The sequence below is a fragment of the Periplaneta americana genome, chromosome 4, assembly GCF_040183065.1.
Source record: "Periplaneta americana isolate PAMFEO1 chromosome 4, P.americana_PAMFEO1_priV1, whole genome shotgun sequence".
NCBI classification, from domain to species: Eukaryota; Metazoa; Arthropoda; class Insecta; order Blattodea; family Blattidae; genus Periplaneta; species Periplaneta americana.
The window spans coordinates 148,488,248-148,505,996 of record NC_091120.1 but is presented as its reverse complement, the minus strand read 5'-3'; the positions used below and the strand labels follow the sequence as shown (position 1 = coordinate 148,505,996).

General features: G+C 35.7%; 1 protein-coding gene across 2 annotated transcripts in view; it reads right to left on the bottom strand.

Annotated features, from left to right (window-relative positions):
• Window positions 1-5,675: 5,675 nt before the first annotated feature.
• LOC138698304 (cytochrome P450 4c21-like) overlaps window positions 5,676-17,749 on the bottom strand; it is a 79,536-nt gene continuing 67,462 nt past the window's right edge. For both annotated transcript variants that reach the window (XM_069824125.1, XM_069824124.1), the window contains exons 10-12: window positions 14,436-14,504; window positions 11,698-11,866; window positions 5,676-7,909 (exon numbers count right to left, since the gene is read on the bottom strand). In XM_069824125.1, the coding sequence (XP_069680226.1) occupies window positions 7,554-7,909; window positions 11,698-11,866; window positions 14,436-14,504 (594 nt within the window). In that variant the 3' untranslated portion in view covers window positions 5,676-7,553. The remainder of the gene's footprint in view (window positions 7,910-11,697; window positions 11,867-14,435; window positions 14,505-17,749) is intronic.

Sequence of the window (17,749 nt, the reverse complement as noted above, 5' to 3'; positions counted from 1 at the left end):
ACCCGAAGGTTCATTGCCGCCCTCACGTAAGCCCGCCAGCGGTCCCTATCCTGTGCAAGATTAATCCAGTCTCTATCATCATACCCCACCTCCCTCAAATCCATTTTAATATTATCCTCCCATCTACGTCTCGGCCTCCCTAAAGGTCTTTTTCCCTCCGGTCTCCCAACTAACACTCTATATGCATTTCTGGATTCGCCCATACGTCCAAGTTTCACAACCATACAGAAGAACCGGTAATATAACTGTTTTATAAATTCTAACTTTCAGATTTTTGGACAGCAGACTGGATGATAAGAGCTTCTCAACCGAATAATAACACGCATTTCCCATATTTATTCTGCGTTTAATTTCCTCCCGAGTGTCATTTATATTTGTTACTGTTGCTCCAAGATATTTGAATTTTTCCACCTCTTCGAAGGATAAATCTCCAATTTTTTTATTTCCATTTCGTATAATATTCTGGTCACAAGACATAATCATATACTTTGTCTTTTCGGGATTTACTTCCAAACCGATCGCTCTACTTGCTTCAAGTAAAATTTCCGTGTTTTCCCTAATCGTTTGTGTATTTTCTCCTAACATATTCACGTCATCCGCATAGACAAAAAGCTGATGTAACCCGTTCAATTCCAAACCCTGCCTGTTATCCTGAACTTTCCTAATGGCATATTCTAGAGCGAAGTTAAAAAGTAAAGATGATAGTGCATCTCCCTGCTTTAGCCCGCAGTGAATTGGAAAAGCATCAGATAGAAAATGACCTATACGGACTCTGCTGTATGTTTCACTGAGACACATTTTAATTAATCGAACTAGTTTCTTGGGAATACCAAATTCAATAAGAATATCATATAATACTTCCCTCTTAACCGAGTCATAAGCCTTTTTGAAATCTATGAATAACTGATGTACTGTATCCTTATACTCCCATTTTTTCTCCATTATCTGTCGAATACAAAAAATCTGATCAATAGTCGATCTATTACGCCGAAAACCGCACTGATGATCCCCAATAATTTCATCTACGTACGGAGTTAATCTTCTCAAAAGAATATTGGACAAAATTTTGTACGACATCGACAAAAGTGATATTCCTCGAAAGTTACCACAGTTGGTTTTGTCCCCCTTTTTAAAAATAGGTACAATTATGGACTCCTTCCATTGTTCTGGTACAATTTCCTTTTCCCAAATAGCAAGTACAAGTTTATAAATTTCGCTATATAATGCACTCCCACCCTCTTGTATTAATTCTGCTGGAATTTGATCGATACCTGGAGACTTGTACTTTTTCAGATTTTCTATCGCAATTTCGACTTCTGAAAGCGTGGGTTCGGGTATAAATGGCTCAGCAGTTTGTATTTCAATTTCGTCCCGATCATTTCTATTTGGCCTATGTACATTTAGTAGTTGCGCAAAATAGTTTTTCCATCTGTTTAGGATTGATGGAGAGTCTGCAAGCAAGTCACCATTCTCATCCTTGATCACGTTTACCCTTGGCTGATATCCTTCTTAAATTCCTTTATACCCTTATATAAATCTCGAATGTTTTTATTCTTACTATTTGTTTCTACCTCATTCAGTTTTTCCTTCAAGTAACCTCTCTTTTTATTCCTAAGTGTACGACTTGCTTCCCGTCTTTCATTGAAATAATTATCTCTCTTCTCCTCAACTGGATCCTGTAAGAATTTCAATTTTGCCTGTATCCTTCTTTCTGCTACCATGCAACAATCTTCATCAAACCACGGTTTCTTTTTCTTAGTTTCATAATAACCTATGCTCTGTTCAGCTGCAATTTTGATATTGTCTCGGATATTTTCCCACATGCTATTAACATCTAACTCTTTGTCAACTTCGTCGGAACTTGCTAATACGGCAAACCTATTTGAAATTTCGACCTGATAATGTTGCTTAGTTTCCACGTCCTTTAATTTCAAAATATTGAATTTAGTAATATTAACTTGTTGCTCTACTCGCTTGGCTACTGATAATCTTTCTCTTAATTATCCAATCACCAAATAACGGTCACAATTACAGTCTGCACCCCTGAAAGTTCGAATATCTACTATACTAGTATGTCTCCGTTTATCTATCAAGATGTGATCTATTTGGTTGTGTGTCAATCCATCTGGAGAAGTGCAAGTATATTTATGTATATCCTTATGGGGGAATGTTGTACTTTTGACAATTAAATTTTTCGATGTGGCAAAGTTGACTAATCTAACTCCATTGTCACTACTAATTGCGTGTAGGCTCTCTTTTCCAATAGTAGTAGTAGTATTAGTAGTATTTAGTAGTATTTATTTATTTAACCTGATAGAGATAAGGCCGTCAGGCCTTCTCTGCCCCTCTACCAGGAGATTCCAACTACAATATCAACAATAAAATTACAATTAGTATTAGATTTACAATTACAATTACAAATAACATTACAATTAGTATTAAATTTACAATTAGAATAAAATTAAAGTACGAAAAGATTACCTGAATAATTAAAGCTAGATAATTTATCATAGAGAAACAACGAATATTTTATATTTACCGAATTACAAATTAAATCTAGAATAACAAAATTTTATAGTGATGAAATTACTGAATATTGAAATATTTTGTGATAGATTAAAGAAACTACTTACAAGTAATCAATTACTGACCAAGTGCCTAGTAAGTTTTCGTTTGAATTCAATTTTATTTCGACAGTCCCTGATGCTAGCAGGTAGCGAATTCCAGAGTCTTTTCAGGGCTATTGTGGAAGAAGATGAGTATGAGGAGGTGCGATGGGATGGTATTGTTAGTATTGTTTCATGACGAGAGCGTGTGTTCAGATTATGGTGGGAAGAAAGGTAAGTGAAGCGAGACGACAGGCACGAAGGAATAGAAGAGTTCAAGATTTCGAAGAGAAAGAGAAGTGAATGTAAATTTCTTTTCTTATCTAGTTTAAGCCAACCTATTGCTTCCAGGGATGGGGTAATATGATCATATTTACGAACATTGCTTACAAAACGTACACACAAATTATGAGCACGTTGAAGTTTCATTTTGTTGTCTCTGGAGAGGTCAGTCAGTAAAATGTCCGCATAGTTGAAATAGGGAAATGCAAGTGTCTGCACAAGGGACTTTTTTAAGCAAGAGGGGAGATGAACATTTATCCTTTTTAGCATATGGATAATAGAATATACTTTTCTGCAGGTTTCTGTGATTTGCATGTCCCAGTTGAGATTATTATCCATGTGAATGCCAAGATTTTTTACTGAAGAACTGAAAGGGATATGCACTGTACTTACTTTAACAGGGGAAATGTCGAGGTGTTTTACAGCGTCGGTTTGCCGTTTGTGTCCTAATATAATTGCTTGTGTCTTTCCAGGATTGATTTTAAGACGGAGTTTCTTTGTCCATGTCACAATCGAGTCAATGTCTTCGTTCAATTTATCTATAGCGTCATTTACTCGGTCTAAGCGGGAAGAGATGTAGCATTGAAGGTCGTCAGCATACAAGTGATAGTTACAATGCCTTACAAGAGATGTAATATCATTGACATATATTGTGAACAACAATGGTCCGAGTACCGACCCCTGTGGTATACCTGATGTTATGTCAAGCCAGGAGGAGCTTCGATTCCCGGATACAACACATTGTTGTCTTTCCCGTAAGTAGGATTCGAACCAACTCACAGCAGTCTCTGACAAATACATATTTCTCAATTTATGGGTGAGCAGGTCAAAATTTACAGAGTTGGTCTAAAAATATCCTCCCGTCCTACTTTAGCATTGAAATCCCCCAATAAAATTTTCATGTGATATCTAGGGAACTGATCAAAAGTATGTTCCAATTCCTCATAGAAGCTATTCTTTATATGGTCGTCTTTCTCTTCTGTAGGGGCGTGAGTATTTATAACTATGATGTCGCACCATCTACCTTAAGTACTACATATGATAACCTGTCACTGATAAATTCGACCTTTTTTACTGCTGATTTTATTCTTTTATGAACAAAGAATCCTGTTCCTAATTGGTGATTATTGTTTCCTTTCCCATAATACAACAAGTAATCTCCTATTTGTGATATGCCATTCCCATCTAACCTAACCTCTTGTACTCCTACGAAGTCTATTCTATATCTAGCTAGTTCTTTTGCTACTAATGTTACCCCTCCTGTTCTATAAAGACTAGTTACGTTCCAAGTGCCAAATCTCAAATTCTTATTCCTTTGCTGTGGTCGTGCCAGAGAATCAGTCCTATTCCGAGGCTTATTATAGGGATACGTAACAAGCTGTTTTTTACGGTGATGGGTTGTTAGCCCTTCGCCCAACCCCCAAGCTGGAGGACCACCCCTTATCGCCTGTCCACGACTGCTTATTCAATATATTCGCAGCTACTCTCCATATCTGGAGGCCGTCTCCTCTATCCGCAACCTGAGGACGCGCCATGCCGTGGTGATAGGGACCCACAATACATGGTTATTAATGTGGTGGAAGAAAAAAAAATAACTTTTTTATCTGCCCCCATCAGAACGTTTGCTTGTAAGATCAAGATTTTCAAATGATAATATGCGCCCGACCTAAGAAGACAGATGTCGGTAAAAAGCAAAAAAATACACTTCTGAGTTAGGCGACAATTCATAAATTTAAATTTGTTTCTAGAACTGTGATATTTCATATAATAAATATATGATTATGTAATAGTTACATAGCAATGAATTAGATAGGTCTCATTATCTAAAACTGCTTAAGTTAAAGTGAGTATACGAATGTTTATTATTTGTTGTAGGCCTATTATTTCATTTTAACCTATCCAGAATGTCCTGTGATTTCTATTCCTTTTTTATTAGTTCAAAACACAAACGCAGCGTTTATGTGCTAAATGCATTATTCGATAACTATATAACAATTAATTAGATCCTGGTTATTATCTGAAACTGTACAAGTTAAGAAGAGTCTATGTTTATTTTTAAATTCTACTAATTTATAATTAATTGCATTTATTAGAGAGGTACATGCTGCAAAACATGCTTTGATTTCTTGTTGCCTTGTATGAGTGTAACACAATATCTATCGCTTTAAAAGCAGTTTAATTCACCACGCAGTGGTAGGCCAATAGAGTTCATTTTGCTCCCGTTGTTGATCACCGTCACTTCCTGCAGAATAGATTCATTCCAACTACTCAATGCTTTATAGCACGGAGAATCGAGTACGTGCATCTGACCTTGACATCCCTGTATTTAACCAATGTTACTGGTTCATTTGAAAAAAAAACTTCTTTCTTTTCAAATTTCTTTAGTTTTCTTATCGTTTTGTCTAGAAAATATTTAATACTATGAAGGAGCTAACCTGGTGTATATAGGGAAGAACAATCAATACAAAGCTAGCCTTGTCAACTTTCTGCATCGCACTTAGGGATTTGTGATCGGCTACTTAGTCTTGCAAGAACAGCACTCATTTCGAAATACTACCAATACGTTTCACTGCAAATTTAGTTAATAATGGATAATACACTGCTGTCAAAGTTTGACCTAGTTTATGGTTATTTCGTCTTTGTCCTAAAAACAGATTCGAGAATCTTTCCAAATTATTTTTGAACGCTACAGAAGACGATGATTGTTACGGATATTACAAGAAGGCAGTGATAGTACCTTGTAGAAAATAGACGGGAATGTTCTGTACAAAATCAATATTGTTAATGTAAAATTTAAAATAATAAGCTATTTATTTAACAGAAATCACATTCTTATTTGTCTTAATTACAAATTTACGGGCATAACAAATTATTCTGTGATTTATTTCCTTCTCTTGTTTACTGTTTTTATTTACATCCAAATAAGTATAAAAGCTTTAATAGAATTCTTTCTCGGTAATACATTTTTAAAATATTACAAAATAACTAAGGAGGAGACTAGTGAAGTGCTTTGTGTGGAGTGTGGAATTGTATGGGGTAGGAACTTGGACATTACGAGAGGTGCAGAGAAACGAATAGAAGCATATGAAATGTGGATATGGAGAAGGAGCGTTTGAAAAGCATAGACAGAATAAGAAATGAACCTGTGTTGAGTGGGTGAAAAAAGAATGATGTTGAAACTGATCAGAAAGAGAAGAAGTAATTGGTTGGGTCACTGGCTGAGAAGAAATTTGCCTACTGAAGGATGTACTGGAAGGAATGGCGAACGGGAGAAAAGTTCGGGGTAGAAGACGATGATAGATGACATTAAGACATAGGCTATAGATCAAATGCGGAGACAATGAAGAAGACTGAAAACGGGAAAGACTGAAGAACGCTGGGTTTGCAGTGAAAAATCTGCCCTTGGAGAGAGAGCTGTGAATGAATGAAATGAAGGTATAACAAAAATTAGGCTAATATTAATAAGTTATATATCTTTTTTAAATAAAATCTTATTTAATTCAATTACATATATCACAATTTCACATTTTACAGTACATACTGAAAATAATGTACTAAATCCTTTACCGTTTTAGTTTGTACCGTATGTTACCAAAGAAAAAAAAACGTGTGTAATTTCATCTTATAAGTGAAACTTTAGTGACGAATTTTTTATTATTAGATATTTGTTGCGAACAGTTGCAATTCGCTTATATATTGACATATTTTTGTTGACAACTTCTTTACAAGTATCCCCTTTTTAAGGGAATCAATAATATTTAATACTATGTTGCTTTGAAAATTTACCCGACTTCGGTAGGATGTGAATCATTGTCAATTAGTGTTGATTACTTAGGTCAATACAATGAAATCCAAATGTAAAGTTGTACAGCTCATGTATTTTGTCAAGACACTCGCGATGTGCAGTACGGGAACAACGTTTCTGTAGAGGGAGTGGGAGTAGAAGGGAAGTTCGGGTTTGTGTCTACCGAGTTCAAGGCAAAGGCTAAACCATTCCCCTAAAATTCGTAAGTAGACTCATCCGATTTCGTGCGCAGATCTATAGGAAGAGTGGGGGAGTGTCTTTACAAAATGCTTGAGCTGTAATAACGAATACTGTATCTATCAAGCGGTCGAATGCATGCATCACATATAATTCTTGCTTACTGTCTACGACACACGATGCAGCTTGACCGCTTGTAATTCATATTTTAGGCTGTGTTGGATTAGATTCAGTGGTGTGATTTGTAGATGGTTGCAGTTAACTTATCTACGCATTTTGACTTCTGAAATTCTAATTCAATGCAACAAGGATTTAATCCAGCAGAAAGAAATAAATAACGAAATAAGAGGAAAAATTACCTTCGTAACAATGGACTCATGAATGAAACATAAGTTTCACTCGCATTAGTCCATATTACCAGATTCTAAAATATTTGCCCTTCTTCCTGACACAGCCTTTGTTCTAATTCATGTTATTTCTGTAAACCAACGCAAAGATATAAAACTCTTTTTACATGTATATTTTTTGTTCCTATTTCATGTCCTTTCTCCAGAATATTCTTTGCCCAGCAGTTATTATTCCTATTGAGCAATGTAATCCAAATACTATACTACTCCATGGTAAGAAAGGACATTCCCATGATTGTTTGTGATGTCTTAAGTTAATGCCTTTGACGGACACTTTCAACCCATAGTATTAGATTTCCTTGGAGTAATAGATATTCTGAATCCATTTTTTGGTTTCAGTATTATTTCAAGTAGCATAACTAAGTCTTCCCTTCTGTCAATGGAACGTATTTCATAATTTCGCAGTATGCTCGACAACACCATTTTCATTTCCAGCATGGCAAACTTCTGACCGATGCAGTTTCTGGGACCAGCGCTGAATGGGACGTATGCATAAGGATGCCTGTTGACAATTTTTTCCGGTAGAAAGTTGTCAGGATTGAATTCTTTTGGATTAGGGAAAGTATCAGAATCATAATGGAAGGTGAACATTGGGACAAACACGCTAACCCCAGCTGGAATCTTGTAGGGTCCTGTAACACAAAAATCAATTATCAGTTATTAGTTTATTACTCTTAAAATTAATGTAAAAGGAAATGATTATCTCTTGTACGGTTAGATGGACGATTTTTTTTTTTTTATTTCAATCATTTTACGAATTCACAAGGGATCAGGAAAGTGACGAATTTTTATTTGCAGTGAATTAACTGTTGTAGTACTAAGTTTTCCGTAAAATTAAATTAATTAAAATTGGTCCCTCCATCCTAAGAATTACAATGAGGAAGTACTCTAAGGTAACAAGAATTCGATCTTCGAAATTCTCAAGAACATTCGCGATTTTATCATTCCATGTCCGGAAAAAGTTTTTTGGGCATTCAGTATTTCACTATTCTGAACAGGGTTAAGTCCTAGAACGTTGGATTGACTTTGTTCATATCATGTATACATAGTGTTCTGCCAAATGACACGTCTTTCACTGCAAACCCAGCACTCTCCAATCTTTCTTACTGCTTCCTTTTTGTATCACATGTGATCCGTATATTTTAATGTAGTCTATCATCTCCTATCTTCTTCTGCAGCGACCTTTTCTGCCGTTCACCATTGCTTCCAGTGCATCCTTTAGTAGGTAGTTTCTTCTCGTCCACACCTGTGGAATAACGGCTAGCGAGTATGGCCGCGAAACAGGTGGCCCGGGTTCGATTCCCGGTCAGGGCAAGTTACCCGGTTGAGCTTTTCTCCGGGGTTTTCCCTCAACACAATACGAGAAAATGGTGGGTAACTTTTGGTGCTGGACCCCGGACTCATTTCACCGGCATTATCACCTTCACTTCATTCTGAGCTAAATAACCTAAGATGTTGATAAAGCGTCGAAAATAAAAGTTTCTTCTCATTCAGTGACTCAACCAATTCCTTTTTCTCTTCCTCATCAGTTTCAGCATCATTCTTTCTTCAACCACTCTTTATAGCACAGCTTCATTTCCTATTTTGTCCGTCCAATTGAGACGCTCCATTCTTCTCCATATCCACACTTCAAATGTATCTAGTCGCTTCTCTTCACTTCTTCATATTGTCCATGTTTCTGCTCCATACAATACCACACTCCATACAAAGTACTTCACTAGTCCCTTCCTTAGTTCTTTTTCCCGAGGTCCGCAGAAGATGTCCTTTTTATATTAAAAGCTTCCTTTGCCATTGCAATCCTCCTTTCGACTTCTTGGCAGCAACTCATATTACTACTTATAGTACATCCCAAGCATTTGAAGCTGTCCAGTTGCTCTACTGCTTGATTTAGTATTCACACATTTATCTTTATTTTTCTTCCGACAAGCATTGTCTTAGTCATATTTCCATTTATCTTCAACTCATAGTGTTCACATTTATCATCAGAAGCAGATCCCTTTGTATCGACTCCTCTTCTGCTAACAACGCCATATCATCAGCAAATTTTTATTCTACTTCCTTCTACTGGCACTCCTCTCATATTCCGAAAACAGTTCTTCACAAAATCCGCCAAGTAGATGTTGAACAAGGTAGGTGATAAAGTACATTCTTGATGTACTCCTCTCCCTATTTCCATTCCTTCTGACATATCTTTTCCTATCCTGGTTCATATCATGCAAAAGTGAATTATTTCGGAATTGAAATAATTAATTTGTTAATTCAATGCTAACGTTTTTCAGGCAATCGCTAAGGTTGCTGGTGCTTAGTTTTATGCTGCCAGAAACTAATGTCTTGAGTAATATTTTTTTCTTCCCAACGAGTTCAATTAATTTTGTGGAAATTTTAGGGGGAAATTCCAGCAATGAAACGCTTACATCAAAAACACAAGGTCAACATGAAAATTTCATTAATTATTTATCATATTTTGCTAGTAATTACTATTAAAGCGATTTCGCGATAAAATGTATAATGTGTAATGTATAATTTTCAAATACAATTAAATAATGGGCCTACCTAATTCAAAACAAAGCTTCATATATGTAATATATGTAGATAATATCTAAATTAACAAATAATAACGTATTTCACAATAAAATTTTATAATACTCGTATATTGATATCTAACATTCACTTGTCTTATAGCAAAGAGGCCCAGGTCAATATTTTCTAAAATTTTAATAACGAATTTCGTATTCCAGAAAATAATTTCGTTAAAATTTGTTTTACGATATATACAGAGAATTTCATAGTTATTGGTATAAACTGAAGGGGTAATAGAGGACAACGAAACAAGGAAAAAAAGTCCTAATAAACATACGCCCGAGAACCAGACGTTTCCGAAATATACGGGACTTTATTACTACTTGTTAGTAGGTCTATAAGCGCTTTAGAGTAACATACCATCTTACATGCATTGGAGGAACAAAGCGTTATAATATGTGCTCAATATAACCACAATTCATGAAAAGGCAGGAATCAGTGCCTTTCCACATCGACAATCGTATACATTCGAATATTCCTGGCTTGTCTCTAACGCGTAATGCGTTGACAACTATTGGGGATACATTCTCGGAGTTAGTTAACATTATCAACGGGCTGGAATACACAAAATATTTCGAGTATCCACGAAAAAATCCAGAGAATTGAAGTCGGGTGACTTGGGAGACCATGGTGGTGGCAAGCCATGACCGGTACACCTGTTGTAGAAGCTTTTGCATAAGAATTCTCGGGAAGTTCAAATGAAAATGAGCCGGTGCTCCGTCATGCATGTACCAAAGTAGCTGGTTTTCCCATAGAGCAGGGATGCAGAACTAGCGAGAGAGGGGTGGAAAGATGGAGAAAGCGTTGGTTCTCCGTCCACTGTCCACCGGCGTTGAATGACGTCTCTGTGACCCGTACGTAATCACAGACACTGAATAAAAATCCCCTCCCCTACTAAGTGAATGACGCGTGGGTCGAAAGGAAGGGATGAGTGACATACGCCACAATTGGCGCCCAGTTCTGCAAGCCTGCTGTAGAAAAATATCACTCAAATGATAGCATAGTTGACATTGAAAAAAATGGCGGTACTCACGACCATTATGTCTGTCAGGTAATAAATAAGGTTGCAATAATACGAGGTGTATTCGGTTGATGGTCATAGTGATGACATCATATCTCGGAAGTGATTGGTTTCGGGAAATAATTTTATTAGAACTAATTGCCCTGTTTCATTGGCCTCTATTCACCCTTGCAGTTTGTACTTATAATTTTGAAACACTCTGTATATATAGAGTGTATTTGAACTGCTTTATTATGTTTTATAGAACTTGGTTTAATTAATATTAACTGTAAGCTGTTTTTTCCTATATATAGTAATTATGTATGATTTTTAGAATACAAATTCAATTTTTAAACATACTGCATATCTTCTCTGAATAATACTTACTTATGGGTTTTAAGGAACCCGCAGATTCATTGCCGCCCTCACATAAGCCAGCCATCGGTCCCTATCCTGTGTAAGATTAATCCAGTTTCTATCATCTAACCCATCTCCCCCAAATCAATTTTAATATTATCCTCCCATTTATGTCTCAGCCTCCTCAAAGGTCTTTTTCCCCTTTGGCCTCCCAACTAACACTCTATATGCATTTTTGGATTCGCCCATGCGTGCTTGTATAAATATTTTTCACAACATTATAAAATACCTAAATTATTTCGAAAGTGTGAAATGTCTGAGAAAGTATGTGTTAACTTTAATGAATAAATTTTGATGGCATCTGTTTCATTATTTGTATAATTGCCACTCCTTATATAGGCCTACCTTCTACTGTAGTATTAAGTGCTGGCAATACAGATAGCTGAAGCTATAGTTAATATATTTGTATTTAAAACATATTACCTAGTTCAAAATCGTAGGGAACCTGCCTCGCAATCACTGCTACACTTGGGTACAACCTTAGGGTTTCTTTGATGACCATTTGCAAATACTTCATATCCTGTAAATCCTTGAGAGTAGGAGTACGGTCGGAATCGTGGAAAATGTCCTGTAGTTCCTGGTATACTCTATCCTGCAAAACATGAGATACACCAGATTTTAAGAAAGTTATCACAGATACAGTTATCTTGTGAGTGTTAAATTTGATAAAGGGGCCGTTTAATTGAGTTTTAATTTTCATTTTTACAAATTATGACTGGTAATTGATTGTGAAACTGAAGAGAGGAGAGGAACAGAGGCGTGATGAAGATAAGGGTATGAAAAGACTGAATTGAAAGGATGAAGATGAGAAAGGGTAATATCATGATAAATTGATAATGCGCTAATTGCACAGAAACAAATAATATAATAAAGCAGAGAGTTAGGGAAAAGGAGTAGTAAATAAAGGATCTAAGTAATGAAAGAAAATTAACAAAATACCTTCTTCTGAAAGAAATAGTGAAAGTCTGAAAGTGAAATTTTGGACAGAAAAGGAGAGAAATTAATCGTAATTATGCGAAAGGGGAATATGGAATGATAAAATAAAATGTAAAAAGACGGAAGGAAAGAAGAAAACACAATGGTAAAGTTTGGAAAACATTGACGTGAGAATAAAATATATATAGGCAGAATTAGAACGACAGGTTGAAGGAAAATGTCAATAAATGAAAGAAGAGAAAGAAAGAATGAATTTGATTTAAAGGAAGTAAGATAAAAGTCTTTGTGGCAGAATAGCAAGGAAGAAGGGGATAGTTCGAATAGAAATAAAGCAGCAGAACCTGAACAAACAAACAAACAAACAAACAAACAAACAAAGAAACAAACAAACAAACAAACAAACAAACAAACAAACAAACGGGCGAACGGTCTAGTAAATGAAGTAATTTGTTAGTGACTGAATAAGTTAATGGCTGAGAACGTTAATGACTGAAGAATTTAATGACTGAACAAGTTAATGACTGAACATTTTTATGAGAACATATTTGTGACTGAACAAGTTAATGACTGAAAAAAACATAAATAAGTAAATAGATAAAATACGTTACTAATAAATTAATAACATGACAAAATGCTTCTTGAACACAGAGTAGTCACACAGCTGTCACCTGCGTCTTCTTGATGCGGTAACAATATCAACAAGAAATTCCCAAGAAAATCGGGTCTTTTTGGGAGGGGCACATTACGGCCCTTTCCAATGCCAAGTACAGTTAAGTGAAAGTAAAATAAGCCTGCAATAAACGAGGTTTCGTTATTTCCAAGAAAGGCATCTTCTGTGTACTTAATAAGATTGGTAAAGCTCGAATGGAATTAATTTGTAACATCTCGTGGGGTGTGGCGACTCGTGACGGGGGGTGGATTTGCTTGCTTTTTCCACTCTGGAATTAATCCCATCCGAGATTTGCCAGTCTTATTAGGTGCACACAAGATGCCTTTCTTGAAAATAACGAAACCACGTGTTTTGCAGGCTCATATGGTTTTGACGTAACTGTAGTTGGCATCGGAAAGGGTTGTTATGTACCCCTCCCAAAAAGGCTCGATTTTCTTGGGCATTGCTACTGTGATACACCGTGCACTCTGATTTTGAAATCACTCGCTACTGGTCTGTCACTTCTCGCCGTAATTCATTGTTCGTGTGATTCCTGCCGGACATGACGTTATTCGAAGATCAGAGATCGGGAACAACCCTGTAGTGCCATAAATATCTTCTTACAAACATTTTATTATGATTATAGTACACACCTGTGAAGTAGGCTAACGGTTAGCACGTCTGGCGCGAAATCAGGTGGCCTGGATTCAATTTCCGGTCGGAGAAAGTTATCTGGTTGAGGTTTTTTCCCTCAACCCAAAATGAGCAAATGCTGGGTAATTTTCGGTGTTGGAGCCTGGACTCATTTCACCGGCATTATCATCTTCATCTCATTCAGACGCTAAATAACCTGATTTTGATACAGCGTCATAAAATAACATACTAAATAAAAATAAATAAATACTGAGTATATTGTATGAAATTACTGGCATTTAAAATAAATCAAGGAAAAATAATGGTCAAAGAATCTTTATGTCTAATTTTGAAAGAAAAGATACAGCTCATATTGTTAAATTTAATACTATATTGCTTAAGCAATTGTAATGTAAAATTTCGTCTATAAAACTCTATATTTTAAAAGGAGATAGTTTAGTTACATTGAAAAATAAATCTGAATTCTCTCGCTTGCTGATATTAAGATAAAATATACAGACTTTCTCATAATATTTTGTGCTATAGAATTTTTTGTTTAATTTGTTGGAACTCACGATAGCCTTTATTACCGAATAGGTCGATCTCTACACGTGTGTCTTCGATTTCAGGTAGAATTTCTACCGTGTGATAAATATTTGTCATAGAATTTGGAATAGATTCGGGCAATGTTGAGTTGATATTTCAGAATGGAAGGGATCTATAAGAATAGTATTGATAAATTTTAGCTAACATTACTAGATTTGGTAATATTTTAATAAATACATGAGGTGTAAAAGAGAAAAAGTGTCATTTAATGACATCTGTTATTATCTTATAGCTTACGAAATATATTATGAAATTGCTTCTGTTTGGACGTTGAGAGTACGAAGAAATATACTGTGAAAGAAAAACATTATTCAAACAGATGTAATTTTTATCTTACCTGTATATGTGGATGTAGACCCAAGAGAATGAGCGAAAAATTTAGCGCAGCTGTTACAGTGTCGTGACCCTGTGAACAAAGACATAGGCCTATATTCTGCATTTTAAAATAAATTCAGAGTAGTTGTTGTAATGATTAATTTGTGCTGAATATAGTCGAACGTTACTAATCGCAAAATATCCAAATGTAATTAGTGGAATTCACTGAAGATACTAGAAACAAACATAGAAATATAGGCTACTGGGTAAATCTAGAAGATATAGGGCAAGAAATAAGGACACAAAATAATCATAGAAAATATTGGAATATTGGCGACTGGACGAAGAGAAGATTATTTCAAAGGAAACGACATGTATGTCACATACCATTGGATACAGTTTAACTCCTTATAACCTTCTGATCGGAAGATCAAAAAAAAATATGAAACGACTCCTTTATCTTTTGATAGAGCAGGTCTTGAGTCTTATATGAAGAGAAAATTAACTACATCTTCATAAAATTACGTGATCAATCGAGAACTTCGCAAATAAAATTTTCAGGACATAAATTTCATATGGCAATTACTCTCAAAATTAGTCTAACCGTGTCAGAAAAAGATATCAAGAAATATACACCTGCAGAGTTAGAGTTTCCAATGAGCACTCTGTGGAAGAAAATTTGGGGGATAAAATTGACAAAATCTGATATGTTATGGAACGAGACGAAAGGAGAGTAGGCCTACTATTTTACAGTAAAAATGTCACTTATCGCAAAGATATGGAGTCGAAATTTGTTCTTCGCCACAAATAATTTCAGAGGGAGACCGTATTACTGAGGAAATGGATATACACTATCTACCAAAATGTAATTGTCCCTTTAGAACCTTGTGGTACCACCTCTTGTTGCTATAACAGCAGCCACCCTCTCAGGCATGCTCTCCCCTAATTTGTGTAGGATATCCACTAGAATGCGTCGCCATTCCTCTTGCAACATGGCACTCAGTTGGACAATGGAAGTTGGCCCCATGTTTCGGCGGCTACTATGCAGTGGAATGCAGACAATAATGTTCACCGGATGGACTGGCCTGCACAGAGTCCTATCTCAATCCCATTGAACACCTTTGGTACGAATTGGATCGGCGATTGAGGTCTCGTGCGATGCGGCCAACTTCCATTGTCCAACTGAGTGCCGTGTTGCAAGAGGAATGGCGATGCATTCCAGTGGATATCCTACACAAACTAGTGGAGAGCATGCCTGACAGGGTGGCTGCTGTTATAGCAACAAGAGGTGGTACCACGAGCTTCTAAAGGGGCAAAAACAGTGCCCAATTACTTTTTGGTAGACAGTGTACATTTTGAAAACATTTCGTTCTGTACACATTTTTAAAGATCATTTTTCTTTGAAAGTGGAGTTATACAGAATAAAATGTATTAAATAATAAAGCGAATAATAATTCTTTATCATTGCTAATACCGAATTTCATATAAATTAAAGTAACATTAAAAGTAATTGTAATTGCAATTGTATTTATTTTAATACAAATAATCCTTTTTTTTTAGTAAATTAGGTTTTTCATTTAAGTAATTAAGTTAATTTATATATTATATAATACCTTATATTAAAAACTGAATTACTTACAAAATAATAATAATATATTGTTAAATTAAATTTTAAAGTAACATAGATGAAATTTCTTTAAAATAACAAAATAGAGTGCTTGGAAAAAAGGGGGGGATAATACAGGGTGTTTCATAATTCCTATTACAAACTTCTTGGGGCTGTAGAGGGGACTAAGTAGATAAAGTTTTGATTAGGAACCCATGTCCAGAAATGTATCGTTTCGATGCAAAATATGTTTGAAGATCGATTCGATTTCAAATCTCCCGCTTCTTGGTACGCAAACAAAATGGACAGAGGGAGACTTCTGCAGTCCCCTGATATCGTGTGTATTCTGTTTACAATCAGTTCTACGTAGTTCTACCCAACTAACATTCTACGCGAATTTCTGGATTCACCCATAGGCCTACTTGCTGCATGCCCTGCCCATGTCAAACATCTGGATTTAATATTCCCAATTATGTTAGGTGACGAATAAAATGGGTACAGTTTTGCGTTATGTAACTGTCTCCATTCCCTTATAACTCCACACATCTTAGCCCCAAAAATTTTTCTAAGTACCTTATTCTCGAACACTCTTAACCTCTGTTCTTCTCAAAGTGAGAGTCCATGTTTCACAAATATGCAGCACAACCGGTCATACACAACGCATGTATCACAAACGTTTTCCGCATCGCCTCACTCCATTACATACCATTTTTGTCAGAATATAACAAACTTATTTTGCATCGAAACGATAGATTTCCGGACATTGGTTCCCAATCAAAACTTTATTTACTTAGTCCCCTCTACAACCCTAAAAGTTTGTAATAGGAATTATGAAACATCGTGTATATGGAGATTATTTGTGAGGAGTTAATTCCACAAATAAGACATGTTATTCTTAAATTTATGTGAGACAACCTATTTCCTATACTAACAAAAAAAAAATAAGTTTGTGAAATGGAAAAATTAATGTTTTTAATTTTTATTTGGGCACATAATAAATTATATTTGATTTGCATAAACCTTACTGTTGATTAAAATAAACATTAAGAAGAGTAATATAAAAAAGAACAAGAAACAAATGAACGTATGATAATCTATGCGTCATCTTACTTTCAATTCCAATTTTCCTTATAAAGGATGCGGCAGAACATACTCCCTAATTTAAAGTTTAAATAAAAAACAGTTGGATCAAAATAAGGAAACTGTATTAATATTAATGGTATCTAAACAGTGGGAAATTTAGGTTTACATGCGTGGCTATAGCGATATCAAATGACATGCGCAAAACAACAAGAATTGAATAGGAAACTTTATTAATATGAATGGTATCTTAACAGAGGAGAATTTTTCATTTTTTGAATAACGTGTCTCTCAAGTGGTGTCCTTCGCTATCAATGCATTGTTGAATGCGACTTCGGAAATTCTGCATCACTCTAACTACCATTTATTGAGGAATAAGACCAATTTCTTCCTGTATTGCATTTTTTATGTCTGGAAAAGACCTCGGCGGATGTTTGAACACCTCAGCCTTAAGTTGTCCCCATAGAAAAAAATCGCAGGGTGCAAGGTCTGGTGATCGTGCTGGCCAGGGGGCGTAGCCACGTGAAGAAATTAAGCGTCCGGGAAACAACTGTCTCAGGACTTGGATAGAAATCTGAGCTGTGTGAGAGGTGGCTCCGTCCTGCTGAAACCATACCTGGTCAATCTGCAGCGCATTGAGTTTTGATGCC